This window comes from Mandrillus leucophaeus, unplaced genomic scaffold, assembly GCF_000951045.1.
Source record: "Mandrillus leucophaeus isolate KB7577 unplaced genomic scaffold, Mleu.le_1.0 Scaffold491, whole genome shotgun sequence".
NCBI lineage: Eukaryota > Metazoa > Chordata > Mammalia > Primates > Cercopithecidae > Mandrillus > Mandrillus leucophaeus.
In genome coordinates, this window is record NW_012105265.1 from 212912 (window position 1) to 227643 (window position 14732).

The 14732-nt window shown below is 36.7% G+C and overlaps 1 protein-coding gene across 1 annotated transcript in view; it reads left to right on the forward strand.

Moving 5' to 3' along the window:
- The window catches only part of FAM151B (family with sequence similarity 151, member B), a 75483-nt gene that overhangs the window by 36517 nt on the left and 24234 nt on the right, over positions 1 to 14732 (forward strand). The window contains exons 4-5 of the mRNA XM_011995555.1: positions 3996 to 4213; positions 6347 to 6482. Of these exons, the coding sequence (XP_011850945.1) occupies positions 3996 to 4213; positions 6347 to 6482 (354 nt within the window). The remainder of the gene's footprint in view (positions 1 to 3995; positions 4214 to 6346; positions 6483 to 14732) is intronic.

A 14732-nucleotide genomic window follows, 5' to 3' on the forward strand; every position in this document is an offset into this window, starting at 1 on the left:
AAAAAAAAAAAAAAAAAAAAAAAGCATTGCATGTATTTTTCATTAAATTCTCGTAACAGTCCTAAGAGGTAGGTTATTGCTGTTATGCTCCTCATTTTCCAGATGAGGCAATGGAGGTGGAGGGGGCTAAGGAGCCCACTTGTCACATAGTTGTTAATGGAACTAGAGAGCTATCAGCCTGGCTGGAGAGTTCACACTTTTAATCAGAATGCTACATTCACTCCCTTTGTAAGAGCAGCTGAATGACCTGTTAGTTAAATTTTAGTAGTTACTGTTTTGTGCCTCTAAGTTACTTTACTTGGTAACACAAATAAAAACTATTATATTTTGGCTGGGCGCGGTGGCTCATGCCTGTAATCCCAGCACTTTGGGAGGCCGAGGTGGGCGAATCACCTGAGGTCGGGAGTTCTAGACCAGCCTGACCAACATGAAGAAACCCCGTCTTTACTGAAAATACAAAATTAGCCAGGCGTGGTGGCACATGCCTGTAATCCCAGCTACTCAGGAGGCTGAAGCAGAAGAATCGCTTGAACACGGGAGGGGGAGGTTGCAGTGAACTGAGATCGCGCCATTGCACTCCAGCCTGGGCAACAAGAGTGAAATGCCGTCTCAAAAGTTAAAAACAAGTATTATATTTTAAAATTTTATCTGGAGTCTTAGCCAACTCTTCAGTGTTTTAGCCAAGAATTATTTTCCCTTAAACAATGCAATTTTATATAGTTTGTTATAATTTTAAGTATGATATTTATTTTATCACTCTCAATTTTTAAATGAAATTAATAGGAAAGCAGAGTATGATATTTAGAAGTCTGATTTACAAATAACTTTTTAGGAAAAAATATATTCTATAATAACTAAGTTTATATTCTTTTCAGGAGACTTAAATAAATCCCACCAAAGAGCAATTTTTGGTAGTATTCCGACCAGGACTTTCCTCTTCGATGATCATCTTGGTGAAGCTTTGGCACTTCCTTATGGGAAACTTAGTACTAATATATGTAAGAATTGAGAATGTTGGCCACTGTATTTTAAATTAGAATTACATGGAATTTATAGATTTAGAAGGATGTGTCTATTTTATAATCCATGCAATATTGAGCCTTCCAGGCTGGGTCTGTTATTTCTTGTAGTATACAGCAGTCCTCTGTTATCTGCAGTTTCAGTAACCTGCGGCACACCATGGTCTAAAAGTGTTAAATGGAAAATTCCAGAAATAAGCAATTAATAAGTTTTAAATTGCACACCATTCTGAGCAATGTGATGAGATCTTGTACTTTCCCATTCCATCCCACCTGGGATGTGACTCATCCCTTCCCTTTGTCCAGCGTATCCACATCGTATATGCTGCCCACCTATTAGTCACTTAATAGCCGTCACGGTTATTAGATTGACAGATCACAAGAAGAAGGGTGAGTAGGGTACAGTAAGCTATTTTGAGAGAGAGAGAGAGACCACATTCATATAACTTTTATTATAGTATATTGTTATAATTGTTCTAACAAACTATAATTGTTATTACTAGTTTTTGTTGCTAATCTCTTACTGTGCCTAATTTATAAATTACACTTTATCAGAGATAGGTATGTGTAGGGAAAAAAATGCAGAGTACATATAGGGTTGGGTGCTATGTGGTTTCAGGCATCCCCTGGAGGTCTTGGAACATACTCCCTGCAGATAAGGGGGACTACTGTATATTTTATTTTGTTGTTTAGGAAAGTTTGTCCTCAGTCCTTTTTTCTCCCACAAAATGTTACACCTTTTCTTCCAGAAGAACTTTAAAATTACTTTGTCAAGTTTTAGAAAATAAGAACTACAATAAAAAGTTTTTGGTTCTGTAGTGAGGTTTTAAATTTGTTTAACTGCAGGCTTTGTTTTTCTTATTTAAGTTTCTGGTAAGGGAAAATATCATTATCCTTAGTCTACATTAGTGATAATTAAAACATTTACATATAGAATGGAATAAATGTATTAAATTCTTGCCTCACTATGTTCTTTGTCATAGTTCCTTATGTTTAACTGCACAGTGCTTCGCATGTAGTAGGCACTTAGTAAACACTGGTGGAATTTCGATTTGTGGGAGAATACGCTGTTTCAAACTGGATTACAGGCGCGGTGGCTCATGCCTGTAATCCAGCACTTTGGGAGACCAAGGTGGGTGGATTACTTGAGGTCAGGAGTTCAAGACCAGCCTGGCCAACATGGTGAAACCCCATCTCTACTAAAAATACAAAAATTAGCTGGGTATGGTGGCACATGCCTGTAATCTCAGCTACTTGGGAGGCTGAGGCAGGAGAATGGCTTGAACCTGGGACGTGGAAGTTGCAGTGAGCCGAGATCACACTGTTGCACTCCAGCCTGGGTGACAGAGCGAAACTCCATCTCAAAACGAAAAAAAAAAAAAAAAAGAAACTGGATATTATCAGTTGGAGGATAGATCTTAAACCACTCTATGGCAGCTTACTAAATTGAGAAAGCCTAAGAGACTCCCTCCTGAAATGTAAACTGGAAATTACTATTTAACCCAGATTCCATGGACACCAGATTTCTTAAGAAATCAGAGTCCTTTCTGGAAAAAGAGGAGCTTGGCAGGAGACATGCATGGATTAGTTCAAGGTTTGTCCTTACTCCACCCATGAAAAGCAGCACCTCATGGGGGCTTGGCTGCTGCTGTGTTACTGACAGGCAAGCAAACTTTGGAGTCACAGGTACAAGTTGCCTGCTACCAAAAATGGAATTTTGTAGGAGGTACAGCGTTGGATCTCAGAATTGTGGTTTTAACATAGTGTTGACACAGGGCAAGGCAGGGAGAATTTAAAAGAGACAAATGGCAGCGTCTGAATTAAAGTCTGCAGAGTCCAGCATTAGGGTTTATTAATCCACTAAAATCTAGGCCCTCCATTCAGGGGCAGAAGAGTGAGAAGGAAATGTACCACATGGGAGCAGAGGGAAAGGGGCTAGAGGCTAAGGGATAGAGCCTGGGTTCCTCTGGTTTTAGTACATAGTATCCTTGCTCACTGGCAAACGTAACCCAATAAATAATAAGATTATTTAAATTTCTCCTCTTAGAGTAGACGGCCCAAATGGAGTGGAGAGAGGAGAGATAGAAGTATAGATAGAAGTACTGCCGTCTCTTAGGAAGAGAGAGGGAACTGTGAGGAGGGGTTGGTGAGTGTTCTCCCCTCCAATATCCATCTCCAAAATTCTTAGCCTCCCATTACAATATTCACTACAGGGTAATTTTCTTATAAATGAACATAGGCAAGTAAAAATTATGGAAGCTGATTAAAACCCTACTGTTTCAAAGTCTGTAGGTATCAGCTAGAATATATGTAGGGAAGTAAAAAGAGTGAAGTTGCTTTTTAAATTTAAACTAAAATATGCATGTTTCTAGTTTTCAGAAAAGGTTCTTACAATAAAAGAAGAAAAATGAAACAGAAACTTGAAGGAAATACTATAATTTTATATTTTGCAGTCATTTTTAGAATAGTGTTTATGTATCCAAACTCACCCAAGAATACATAAAGGACAGAAGCTACTTTTTTTCTCCAGGGTCATGCGCCTGAATTAGAGATACAGAGCTTGGATCCACTTGGGTATTTCATAAATGTGAATTTACAGGTTATTAAGAGTATTTCATTTATCTTATTTATACATTCTCTAACAAGTTAATATTTGTGTCTTTTTAAAAACTGTTTTCACACTAAGTGATTCTAATATGGAGTTTTGAAACCTCTATTTTGTCCACAAGTAGTGCCACTATTCATATACTTATAGACTGTTTAAGGTATATTCGTGAATAATAAGCACAATTCAATGTTTAGAGATATGGCATATGTTAGCTTTTCCCTCTGGTGCTATGTGATCTCTGATTTTATTTAACCCAGATATTATTGTATTTTTCTTACGAATTTGAGAACATTAAGACCACTAGTCTAAAAGAATTTCTTTTTACTTTACCTAAGGAATCTCTCATTGACAACAAATTATGTTTTTAGTCTGGCAGCTGTAGAACCATCCATGATGCTCTTGGAAAATGTGAAGAGGCATCTGAAGCGCCCTGTATGGATTAATGCCGATATTCTTCCTGGTCCAAATGGAAATAGCAAAGTAATAGATGCAAAACCATTTTTAGACACCGTGACATTCTTCTTTCCAGACGTGACGTTTTCCCTGGGTTGGACAACAGGATGGCATCCTGAGAAAGTCAATGAAGGTAATAATTCTAATAATGTATTTCTTGTATTTCTTGTTGGTCAAATTAAAATATCCTCCAGGTATAAAAATATTATCTTTAATACAAAGCCGAAAACCCATTCGACAAAATCTGAGCCTAATGGAAAAAAAGGCCTGACCCTTCAGGTATGTGTAGACCCTTCCGTCTGCTCTTTCAGATAGATGCCATGTTCACTGGTGATGCTGCAAATTTTAAGAGAGTTCATACATTTATAGTCATATAAGTAAAGCTTTTGTTAGCAATCTCTTTTTCTAATTTTTAAAAACATAATTTTCCAGATTTTAAAGGAAAGTGGAATATTTCCCTTCTTTTTATCAGGAAATTAGCAGCTAAACTAACATATTCACTTAAGATTTCTGTAAAATGTTCCTTTACTGACTGACCAATATTTTTTACAACTTGCTTTTGATAGAGTATAGAGTTACTTAAAATAGATATATTCTGGCTGGGCGTGTTGGCTCCTGCCTATAATCGCCACACTTTGGGAGGCTGAGGTGGGCGGATCACCTGAGGTCAGGAGTTTGAGACCAACCTGGCCAACATGGCGAAACCCCGTCTCTACTAAAAATACAAAAGTTAGCCACGCATGGTAGCACGTGCCTGTAGTCCCAGCTATAGCTACTCAGGAGGCTGAGGCAGGAGAATCGCTTGAACCAGGAGGCGGAGGTTGCAGTGAGCCAAGACTGTGCCACTGCACTCCAGCCTGGACAATAGAGTGAGACTCTGTCCCAAAAAAAAAAAATGTGTGTGTGTGTATATATGTATTTATTTATTTATTAATTATGTGTGTATATAGTTTATATATAAAGATGTATATTCTCTGTCTATATATATACTTTTTTTTTCAAGTTATTTAGAAACAAGTGTGTTTTCCACGTGGTTTTTTTTTTTTTTTTTTTTTAAACAGAGTCTTGCTCTGTTGCCCAGGCTGGAGTGCAGTGGCGTGATCTCAGCTCACTGCAACCTCCACCTCCCAGGTTCCTGGGTTCAAGTGATTCTTGTGCATCAGCCTCTTGAGTAGCTGGGATTACAGGTGTGTGCCACCACGCCCAGCTTATTTTTGTGTTTTTTTTAGTAGAGATGGGGTTTCACCATGTTGGCCAGGCTGGTCTTGACCTCCTGACCTCCAGTGATCTGCCCACCTCAGCATACCAAAGTGCTGGAATTACAGGCATGAGCCACTGCACCTGGCCTTTTTTTTTTCTTTTTTTTTTTTTTTAAGAAACAGGGTCTGGTTCTGTCACCCAGGCTGAGTGCAATGGTACCATCATGGCTCACAGCAGCTTTGACCTCCTGGGCTCAAGCGATCCTCCCATCTCAGCCTCCAGAGTAGCTGGGACCACAGGCACACACCATCACACACAGCTAATTTTTAAATTTTTTGTAGAGATGAGGTCTCACTAAGTTGCCCAGGCTGGTTTCAAACTCCTGGGCTCAAGCGATCCTCCCACCTTGGCCTCGCAAAGTGCTGGGATTACAGGCATAAACCACCGTGCCTGGCCCCACAATTCTTAACATGATTTAAATATATGTTTTATATATATATATAGAGAGAGAGAGAGAGAGAGAGAGAGTGTGTCAATTTTTTTTGCCACTATTTCTACTTTAAGTAAAATGTACGGGTAATTTGGGCAAGCCAAAAAGAAAATTGATTTGATGTTAACTATCACTTAAATAGCTAGTATATACCCCAAAGCTACCTTTTCTTGGAAAAGAAAATTTAACAAAAATAGAAAATCCAAGTTTATAGAGAATAATAATGATGCAGGTGTACCTAAAAGAAGAGCCTTAAAATCTTGAAAGTAAATAAAATCTAGTGGTGTAAATTTTCTTTTCTTATGCTTGAGTAATGAGTAAAACCTTTTTAATGCCTTAATTTTTTTGTTAAATTTGCTCTAGGTCACTTGTGGAATGATTTTTTATCTCCATTTTCCGCTTAGTTTTTTTTCACATTAAGTAGCACTTTAATTCACTTAGCATCCAAATGGAAAGTATTATGAATTACCTATGAATTATCTATGGTTTTACCTAATTGTAGGTAATTTAGTCTTTTATTGAATTGTCTTTCAAGATTTCAATCAATAAGGTTAAATTTTTTTCTTTTCTTTTAAGGGTACAGTTGGACAATGGTGAAAGAGATGGAATATATATGTAATGAACTAAGTCAGCCTGTAACGTTCCCTGTCAGAGCAGCATTAGTCAGGCAGTCTTGTTCTCGGTTACTTTGGCTGTTAAAGCAATCAAGCAGGTATGTAATAGTTTAACAAATGTGTATGTGAGTGTGTATGAGAGACAGAGATAGAAAGAGCATGAAAATTGATTATTTAAGGGCAGTGTGTATGAGAGAAAGGTAGATGGAAAAAATGAAAACTGATGATATAAGCACACAGACTCTCTCACCAGATTGGAGCTCCTTGATGAACCTTAACTCACTTAACATCATATATTTTACCCCTATTCCTCACAAAAGTTTTTGTACATAGTAGGTGCTCAGTAAGTGTTAGCTGTCTTTTTCATTATGTTATACATTCACAAAAAGTGATGAATGGATAAATTAGCTTCTTTTTTAATTTCATCATAATTTCAGAAATCAGCCAGATGTGGTGGCTCACACCTGTAATCCCAGCACTTTGGGGGGCTGAGGCAGGAGGATCTCTTGAGCCCAGGAGTTTGAGATGAACCTGGGCAATTTAGTGAGAACTTGTCTTTACAAAAAAATTAAAAATTAGCCGAGCAAGGTGGCATGCGCCTGTAGTCTCAGCTATTCGGGAAGCTAAAGTGGGAGCATCACTTGAACCCGGGAGGTAGAGGCTTCAGTGAGCCAAGATCATACAAGTGTACTCCAGCCTAGGTGACAGAGCAAGACCCTGACTCAAAAATAATAATACTTTCAGAAATCTTTTTTATATAAAGGTTTTATTTTAATATGTAATAAAAATTAGTTGGACCACCTATTGAATATTTAAATAGATTATAAAAGTACAGATATTAAAATTTTTATTATTTTGTTTTCTTTTAAGAGGTCAATCAGTAGAACAAAAGAAAAAGTCCAGAATCTGTCATGGAACTTAGCGTAGAAACAAGCTGACTTTTCAGATCTCTGGAGCAAGAAGTTCAACAACTGGTTTTGGGACAATAGGCTATGTAGGAAAAACAATGCTGACACCTTTGCTTATTCCTTGCTCCAAAATACATTCCCAATGAATTAAAGATTTGAACATCAAGCAGTAAATGCATAAAGAATAAACAGGGATGATTCCTTAAATATAGTTTCAGAATGGAGAAGACCTTTAGGCACAAAACCCAGAAACTGTAAAAGGAATTTTGATACATTTGAATCCATAAAAATGGAAAGCAACTACTAAAAAGACCCCCAATGTGTATGTCAGAGAAATGTTAAGAATTCTGACAAATAAAAGACTTTTACAAATTACCCAGAAATAGGCCCAGTTTAATAATTCACTATATTGCAGAGAGTAGTGAAAGCAGACAATCATACATTTTTGGCTGGAGTGTAACCTGATCAGTAATTTCCTTGGAGAGAAATTTGGCATATACTCATGAATCTCACTATTGAGACCATGTCTTACTAATAGAAGTTCACATAAGCACAGAGACATAGGTACAAGGATATTCTGGTAGCATCATTTGTAGTAATAAAAGACTTGAAACATTCTAAGTATCTATCAGTCAGACACTGTTGAATAAATTATGGTACACCCATATGATGGAATATTATATGTTACAGATAATGCAGTAGACCCTATGTTTTAATATGGAATGATCTGTAAGGTATGTCATTAACTGAATAAATTAAGATGCAGAATGATAGGTATAGTATGATTCCATTTGCATGTGGGAAAATTGATGTGTAAAAATATTTATAGATAAATTGAGCTTGGAGTAGTTTGAATCAGTGGCTGCTAGCATTATGCTTAAAGAGAAATATTAGGTGATACCAGACACTATACCAATCAGATTCTTAGTTACAAACAATTATGGGGCAACTCTCATTGTTAAAGTATCCCTGATGCTATTTGACATTCTCTTTTGCAAACACATCATCTATTTATTAACTCTGCCTCTAGTTTTGTTTGTTTTCATTAGTGTCAGAGAAGTGCACTGAAATCAAATAACATACTGTATTAATTTTTTAAAGATTATTGTTGAAATTAAAGCATTACATTTAATTAAAATTTTCAATTCTCATGGAAAACGCTAGAATTTTTTAGAATATATCTTCTTACCCCCATTTGAGAAACATTTACAATATAGATGGACTCTATTTTCTTGGAGACATAATACTCAGATAATCATGTGCACAAGTACCATAAGACTATGGCCACATTTATGAGAGAATTCAGCCCAGCCTATATTCCATTTGGGTATATTTTGTTTCATTTTTAATGATGTCACATTGATTTTCACATAGTCATGTGTGTGATAAGAGCACCTAAAATCTATTCTCTTAGCAAATTTTTCAAATACAATAGTGTTAACTATAGTCCTCATACTGTCCATTAGATCTCTAGACTTATTATCCTGTGTAACTGCAAGTTCATCTACTCATCTTTTAAAGATACCTATTTACTCTCATTTTACTGGTTTTGAGAATCGTATTCATCCTCCAAAGTTCTGGAGTCTGCTTGTTTTTCTAATTATTCCATAGAAAAAAACTACAGAACATTATCATTAGTTCTACAGACTTAGAGGTTCTTATATTGTTTGAGATTGGAAGGAAAAGTACATTTATTTTTTAAAAACTTAGCACTGAAGTATTTATGTAGACTGTACTTTTTATGGTAAAAGCAATGTAGGCCGATAACAGTGTTTCAGATAACAAAATCTGGATAATACAGTTCTACTTTAAAAGACTGAAGGTTAGAATTGCCTTTATGGTGGACTCAGGTGTTTTAATTTTGTTGCTAATAATTTTCTTATCTAATGTTTGTGAGATTACATGAAGACAGCAACCTTGCTTATCTTGATCATCCACAAATCTTCAGAATTTAAAACAATGCCCAGCACATCATAGGAATTTAATAAATAGTTATTAAATGGAAAAACCAAATGCATACAGGCACTGATTCATCATCGAGGGCATTAGAAGCCTGTACTTTCTGGAGAAGTAGTTTTGGTGTTTAAATACAAAAATAGCTATAAAAGACAGCATTAAGCAAAGAGGCTTAGAGGTTATTTTTGTTACTGTGGTGTCAAGTACCGCCTCAATCACCTTATGATGTGCGCTAATGCAATTAGTAATACGAATAATATATTACAAAGAGGAGTAGCTTCTAGAGAAAGACTGCTTCTAAAAAGACAGCAATATTCCACCTTTAAGCAAGAACCTCATTTTGAGTCAAGCAATTGTGCATGAATGAATCTTGCAATGTCAAGAGAGCTATTTGAAATAAAACACTATCACAATCTTTCTGTGTCAGGGAACTCAATGAATGATGAACTGCCAATCCCTTTTTGCTTCTCATTTAAGTAGTTGGTGAATCCACTCTGCCATCACACCCATGAACCATGGCGAAGTTTCAGTTTTTGACAGCATACCTGTTCAAAGAACAGGCTAAGTGTTTTTATTATAGAAATTTCAAAATACAGTAACTCAAACAGGAGAGAAGTTTATATTCCTCTCTCCAAACAGTCCAGACTCAGGAAGGTCTCAGGAGAGTAGAGGCTCTTCCCCAACAGTCATCTAGAGCGTAGGTTCATTCTGTCTTGTTCCTCTGCTAACCCTGGGAGTGTCAACATGCACGTAAGTAGAAGCTGGCATACACCATCACATTCCCGTTCCAGCCCACAAATGTTGAAAGAAAAACAGCATACACCAGAGTAACTAAAATAAGCTCTAAGGCTTTTTGCTTAATGCTGCCTTTTATAACTATTTTTGTCTTTAAACACCAAAACTACTTCTCCAGAAAGTACAGACTTCTAATGCCCTCTATGATGAAACAGTGCCTGTATGCATAAATATATATATATATATGAAGGCATATACTAGGTGTGTTTAGATGACCTGTATATACTAGGAGTATTTATATTTTTATACTAGGGGTGTGTGTGTGTGTATATATATAATGCATATACATATATATGAAGACTATAGATTCTGTATACAGTCATCTGTCAGTATATGTGGAGGATTGGTTCAAGGATGCTCAGCATATACCAAAATCGGCTCATTCTGAAGTTCCCAAGCTGTTCCTGTGGGACTTGAGTACACAGAAAGTCAACCTCCTTATACCCACATTTCAAATCCTGTAAATACTCCATGTCCATTCTCATTTGGTTGAAAAAATCAGTATATCAATGGACTCACTCAGTTCTAAACTGTGTTGTTCAAGAGTCAACTATACTGATACAGATATTGTGTCCAAATCTATATCCTAAATTATCTTAGCATTTTAAAAAATAGTCTTTCAGGGCCAGGTACAGTGTCTCATACCTGTAATCCTAGTACTTTGGGAAGCCAAGGTGGGCGGATCACCTGAGGTCATGAGTTCAAGACCAGCTTGGCCAAATGGTGAAACTCCATCTTTACTAAAATCCAAAAAAAAAAAAAATTAGCCATGCATGATGGCAGGTGCCTGTAATTCCAGCTACTTGGGAGGCTGAGACGGGGGAATCGCTTGAACTCGGGAGACAGTGGTTGCAGTGAGCCGAGATCTCACCACTGCACTCCAGCCTGTGCAGCTGAACAGGTCTCTGTCTAAAAAAATATATATATAGTCTTTCAATTGATTTTCTTGAGTTTTCTAAGCAAAAAAATTTATTCTCTTCAAATAATGTTAACTTTTTTCAACTTTTGTATCTCTAATTTCTTTTTTATGATGGTTAATACCTCTAGAGTAGTGATTCTCAAGGTATTACCAGTAGTGGTGATTTGGCTCTCCAGCAGACAATGCCTGAGGACATTTTTGGTTGCCACACCAAAAGATGAGGGGTGGGGGGCAGGGATTCTATTGAACAACTAGTGGTAAAGGCCAGGGATTCCACTTTAGACATCCTACATGGCACAGGACAGCTCCCACAGTAAAGAATTATCTAACTGAAATGTCAATAGTCAACACTGAGAACTCTAGAACAGTGTTACATAATATTGCTAATAGTGCCCAAACATATCTTATTCTTACCTTTAAAAACAGCTTAGTATTCTGCAAAGATACTACAGAAGTACAGTTAAGATGGTGATACCTTCTGAGAAATTTTTCATTAGGTCATCTGGGCACAGTGGCTCAGGCCTGTAATCTTAGCACTTTGGGAGGCCGAGGTGGGTGGATCCCTTGAGGTCAGGAGGTTGAGACCAGCCTAGTCAACATAGTGAAACCCCATCTCTACTAAAAATACAAAAATTAGCTAGGTGTAGTGGCGCACATCTGTAATCTCAGCTACTCAGGAGGCTGAGGCAGGAGAATCACTTGAACCTGGGAGGCAGAGGTTGCAGTGAGCTGAGATCATGCCACTGCACTTCAGCCTGGGAGGCAGAGCAAGACTCTGTCTCAAATACATGGAAATTACTACACAAATACATGGAAATTAAATAATATGTTCCTGAATGACCAATGGGTCAATAAAGAAATTAATAAAGAAATTGAAAAATTTATTGAAACAAATGATAATGGAAACACAACATATCAAAACCTAGCAGATACAGCAAAAGCCATACTAAGATGGAAATTTATAGCTATAAGTGCCTATATCAAAAATTTTTTAAACTTCAAATAACCTAACAGTACATGCTAAAAACTAGAAAAGCAAGAGCAAACCAAACCCAAAATTAGTGGAAGAAAATAAATAATAAAGATCAGGCCAGACACAGTGGCTTACGCCTGTAATCCCAGCACTTTGGGAGGCCAAGGCAGTGAATCACCTGAGGTCAGGAGTTTGAGACCAGGCTGACCAACAAGGCGAAACCCTGTCTGTACTAAAAATACAAAAATTAGCCGGGCGTGGTGGCACACACCTGTAATCCCAGCTACTCGGGAGGCTGATGCAGGAGAATCAGTTGAACCTGGGCAGCAGAGGTTGCAGTGAGCCGAAATCATACCACTGCACTCCAGACTAGGCAACAGAGCGAGACTCCATTTAAAAAAAAAAAAAAAGCAAAAATAAATGAAATTGAAATGAAGAAAACAGTACAAAAGATCAGTGAAACAAAAAGTTGGCTTTTTGAAAAGTTAAAGAAAACTGACAGATCTTTAGCTCTAGCCAGACTAAGAAAAAATAGAGAATCCAAATAAATAAAATCAGATATGAAAAAGGAGACATTACAGTTGATACTGCAGAAATCCGGAGAATTATTAGTGACTACTATGAGCAACTATATGCCAATAAACTGGAAAATCTAGAAGAAATGAACAAATCCCTAGAGTCATACAACCAACCAATACTGAACCATGAAGAGATCTAAAACCTGAACAGACCAATAACAAGTAATGAGATTGAAGCCATAAAAAGTCTTTCAGTAAAGAAAACCCTGGGACCCGATGGCTTTACTGTTGAATTCTACCAAACATTTAAAGAGAGCTAACATTAGTCCTATTCAAACTATCCAAAAAATAGAGGAGGAGGGAATACTTCTAAACTCATTCTACAAGGCCAGCATTACCCTGATATGAAAAACAAAGACATATTTAAAAAACAAACAAACAAACAAAAACTACAGGTCAATATTACTGATGAACATTGATGCAAAAATCCTCAGCAAAATACTAGCAACCTGAATTCACCAATACATTAAAAAGATCATTCATCATGACGAAGTGGGATTTATCCGAGGGATGCAAGAATGGTTCAACACATGTAAATCAATCACTGTGATACATCGTATCAACAGAATAAAGGACAAAAACCATATGATCATTTCAATTGATGCTGAAAAAACATTGGGTAAAATTCAACATCCCTTCGTGATAAAAACCCACAAAAAACTGGGTATGGAAGGAGCATGCCTTAACATAATAAAAGCTATGTACAACAGACCCACAGCTAGTATTATGCTAAGTGGGATAAATCTGAAAGCCTTTTCTCTAAGACCAGGAAGAAAACAAGGATGCCCAGTTTCACCATTGTTATTTAACATAGTAATAGAAGTCATAGGTAGAACAGTCAGCCAAGAAAGATATATAAAGGACATCCAAATTGTAAAGGAAGACATCAAATTATCCTTGTTTTCAGATGATACGATATTATATTTGGAAAAACCTAAAGACTCCACAGGAAAAAACTATTAGAACTGATAAATTCAGTAAAGTTGCAGGATACAAAATCAGCATACAAAAATTACTAACATTTCTATACACCAACAGTGAACAATTAAAAAAGAAATGAGAAAAGTGATCCCACTTAGAATAGCCACAAATAAAATTAAATACCTAGAAGCTAACCAAAGAAGTAAAAGATCTCTATAATTAAAACTATAAAACACTGATACAAGAAATTGAAGAGGACACCCCAAAATGGAGAGATATTCCATGTTCATGGATTGGAAGAATTAATATTGTTAAAATATCCATACTACCTAAAGCAATCTACAGATTCAATGCAGTCTTATCAAAATTCCAATGACATTCTTCACAGAAATATAAAAAAAATCCTAAAATGTACAGGGAACCACAAAGACCCAGAATAGCCAAAGTTATCCTAAGCAAAATGAACAAAACTGGAAGAATCACATTTATCTGACTTCAAATTATACTACAGAGCTATAGTAACCAAAACAGCATGGTACTGGCATAAAAACAGACACAGAGAGCAATGGGACAGAATTGAGAACCCAGAAACAAATGCACACACCTACAGTGTTCTCACAAAGCTGCCAGGAACATACACTGGGGAAATGAGTCTCTTCAGTAAATGGTGCAGGGAAAACTAGATAGCCATATGCAGAAGAATGAAACTAGACCCCTCTCTCTTACTATATACCAAAATGAAATCAAAATGGATTAAAGACTTATCTAAGACCTCAAACTATGAAACTACTACAATAAAACATTGGGGAAACCCTTCAAGACATTGGTCTTGGCAAAGATTTCTTTAGTAATACCCCGCAAGCAAGGTAGCCAAAACAAAAATGGACAAATGGGATCACATCAACTCATAAAGCTTCTGTACAGCAAAGGAAATGGTCAACAAAGTGAAGAAACAATGTACAGAATGGGAGAAAACTTTTGCAAACTACCCATCTAACAAGGGATTAATAACTAGAATATGTAAGTAGCACAAACTACTGGAAAAAAATCTAATCTGATTTTTAAATGGGTGAAAGATTTGATTAGACATTTCTCAAAAAAAGACACACAAATGGCAAACAGGCATATGAAAAGGTGCTCAACATCATTGATTATCAGGGAAATGCAAATCAAAATTACGATAAGATATCATCACACCCCAATTAAAATGGCTTTTATCCAAAAGACAGGCAGTAAATGCTGGCAGGGATGTGGAGAAAAGGGAACCCTGGTGTGCTGTTGGTACGAGGATTTCAGGG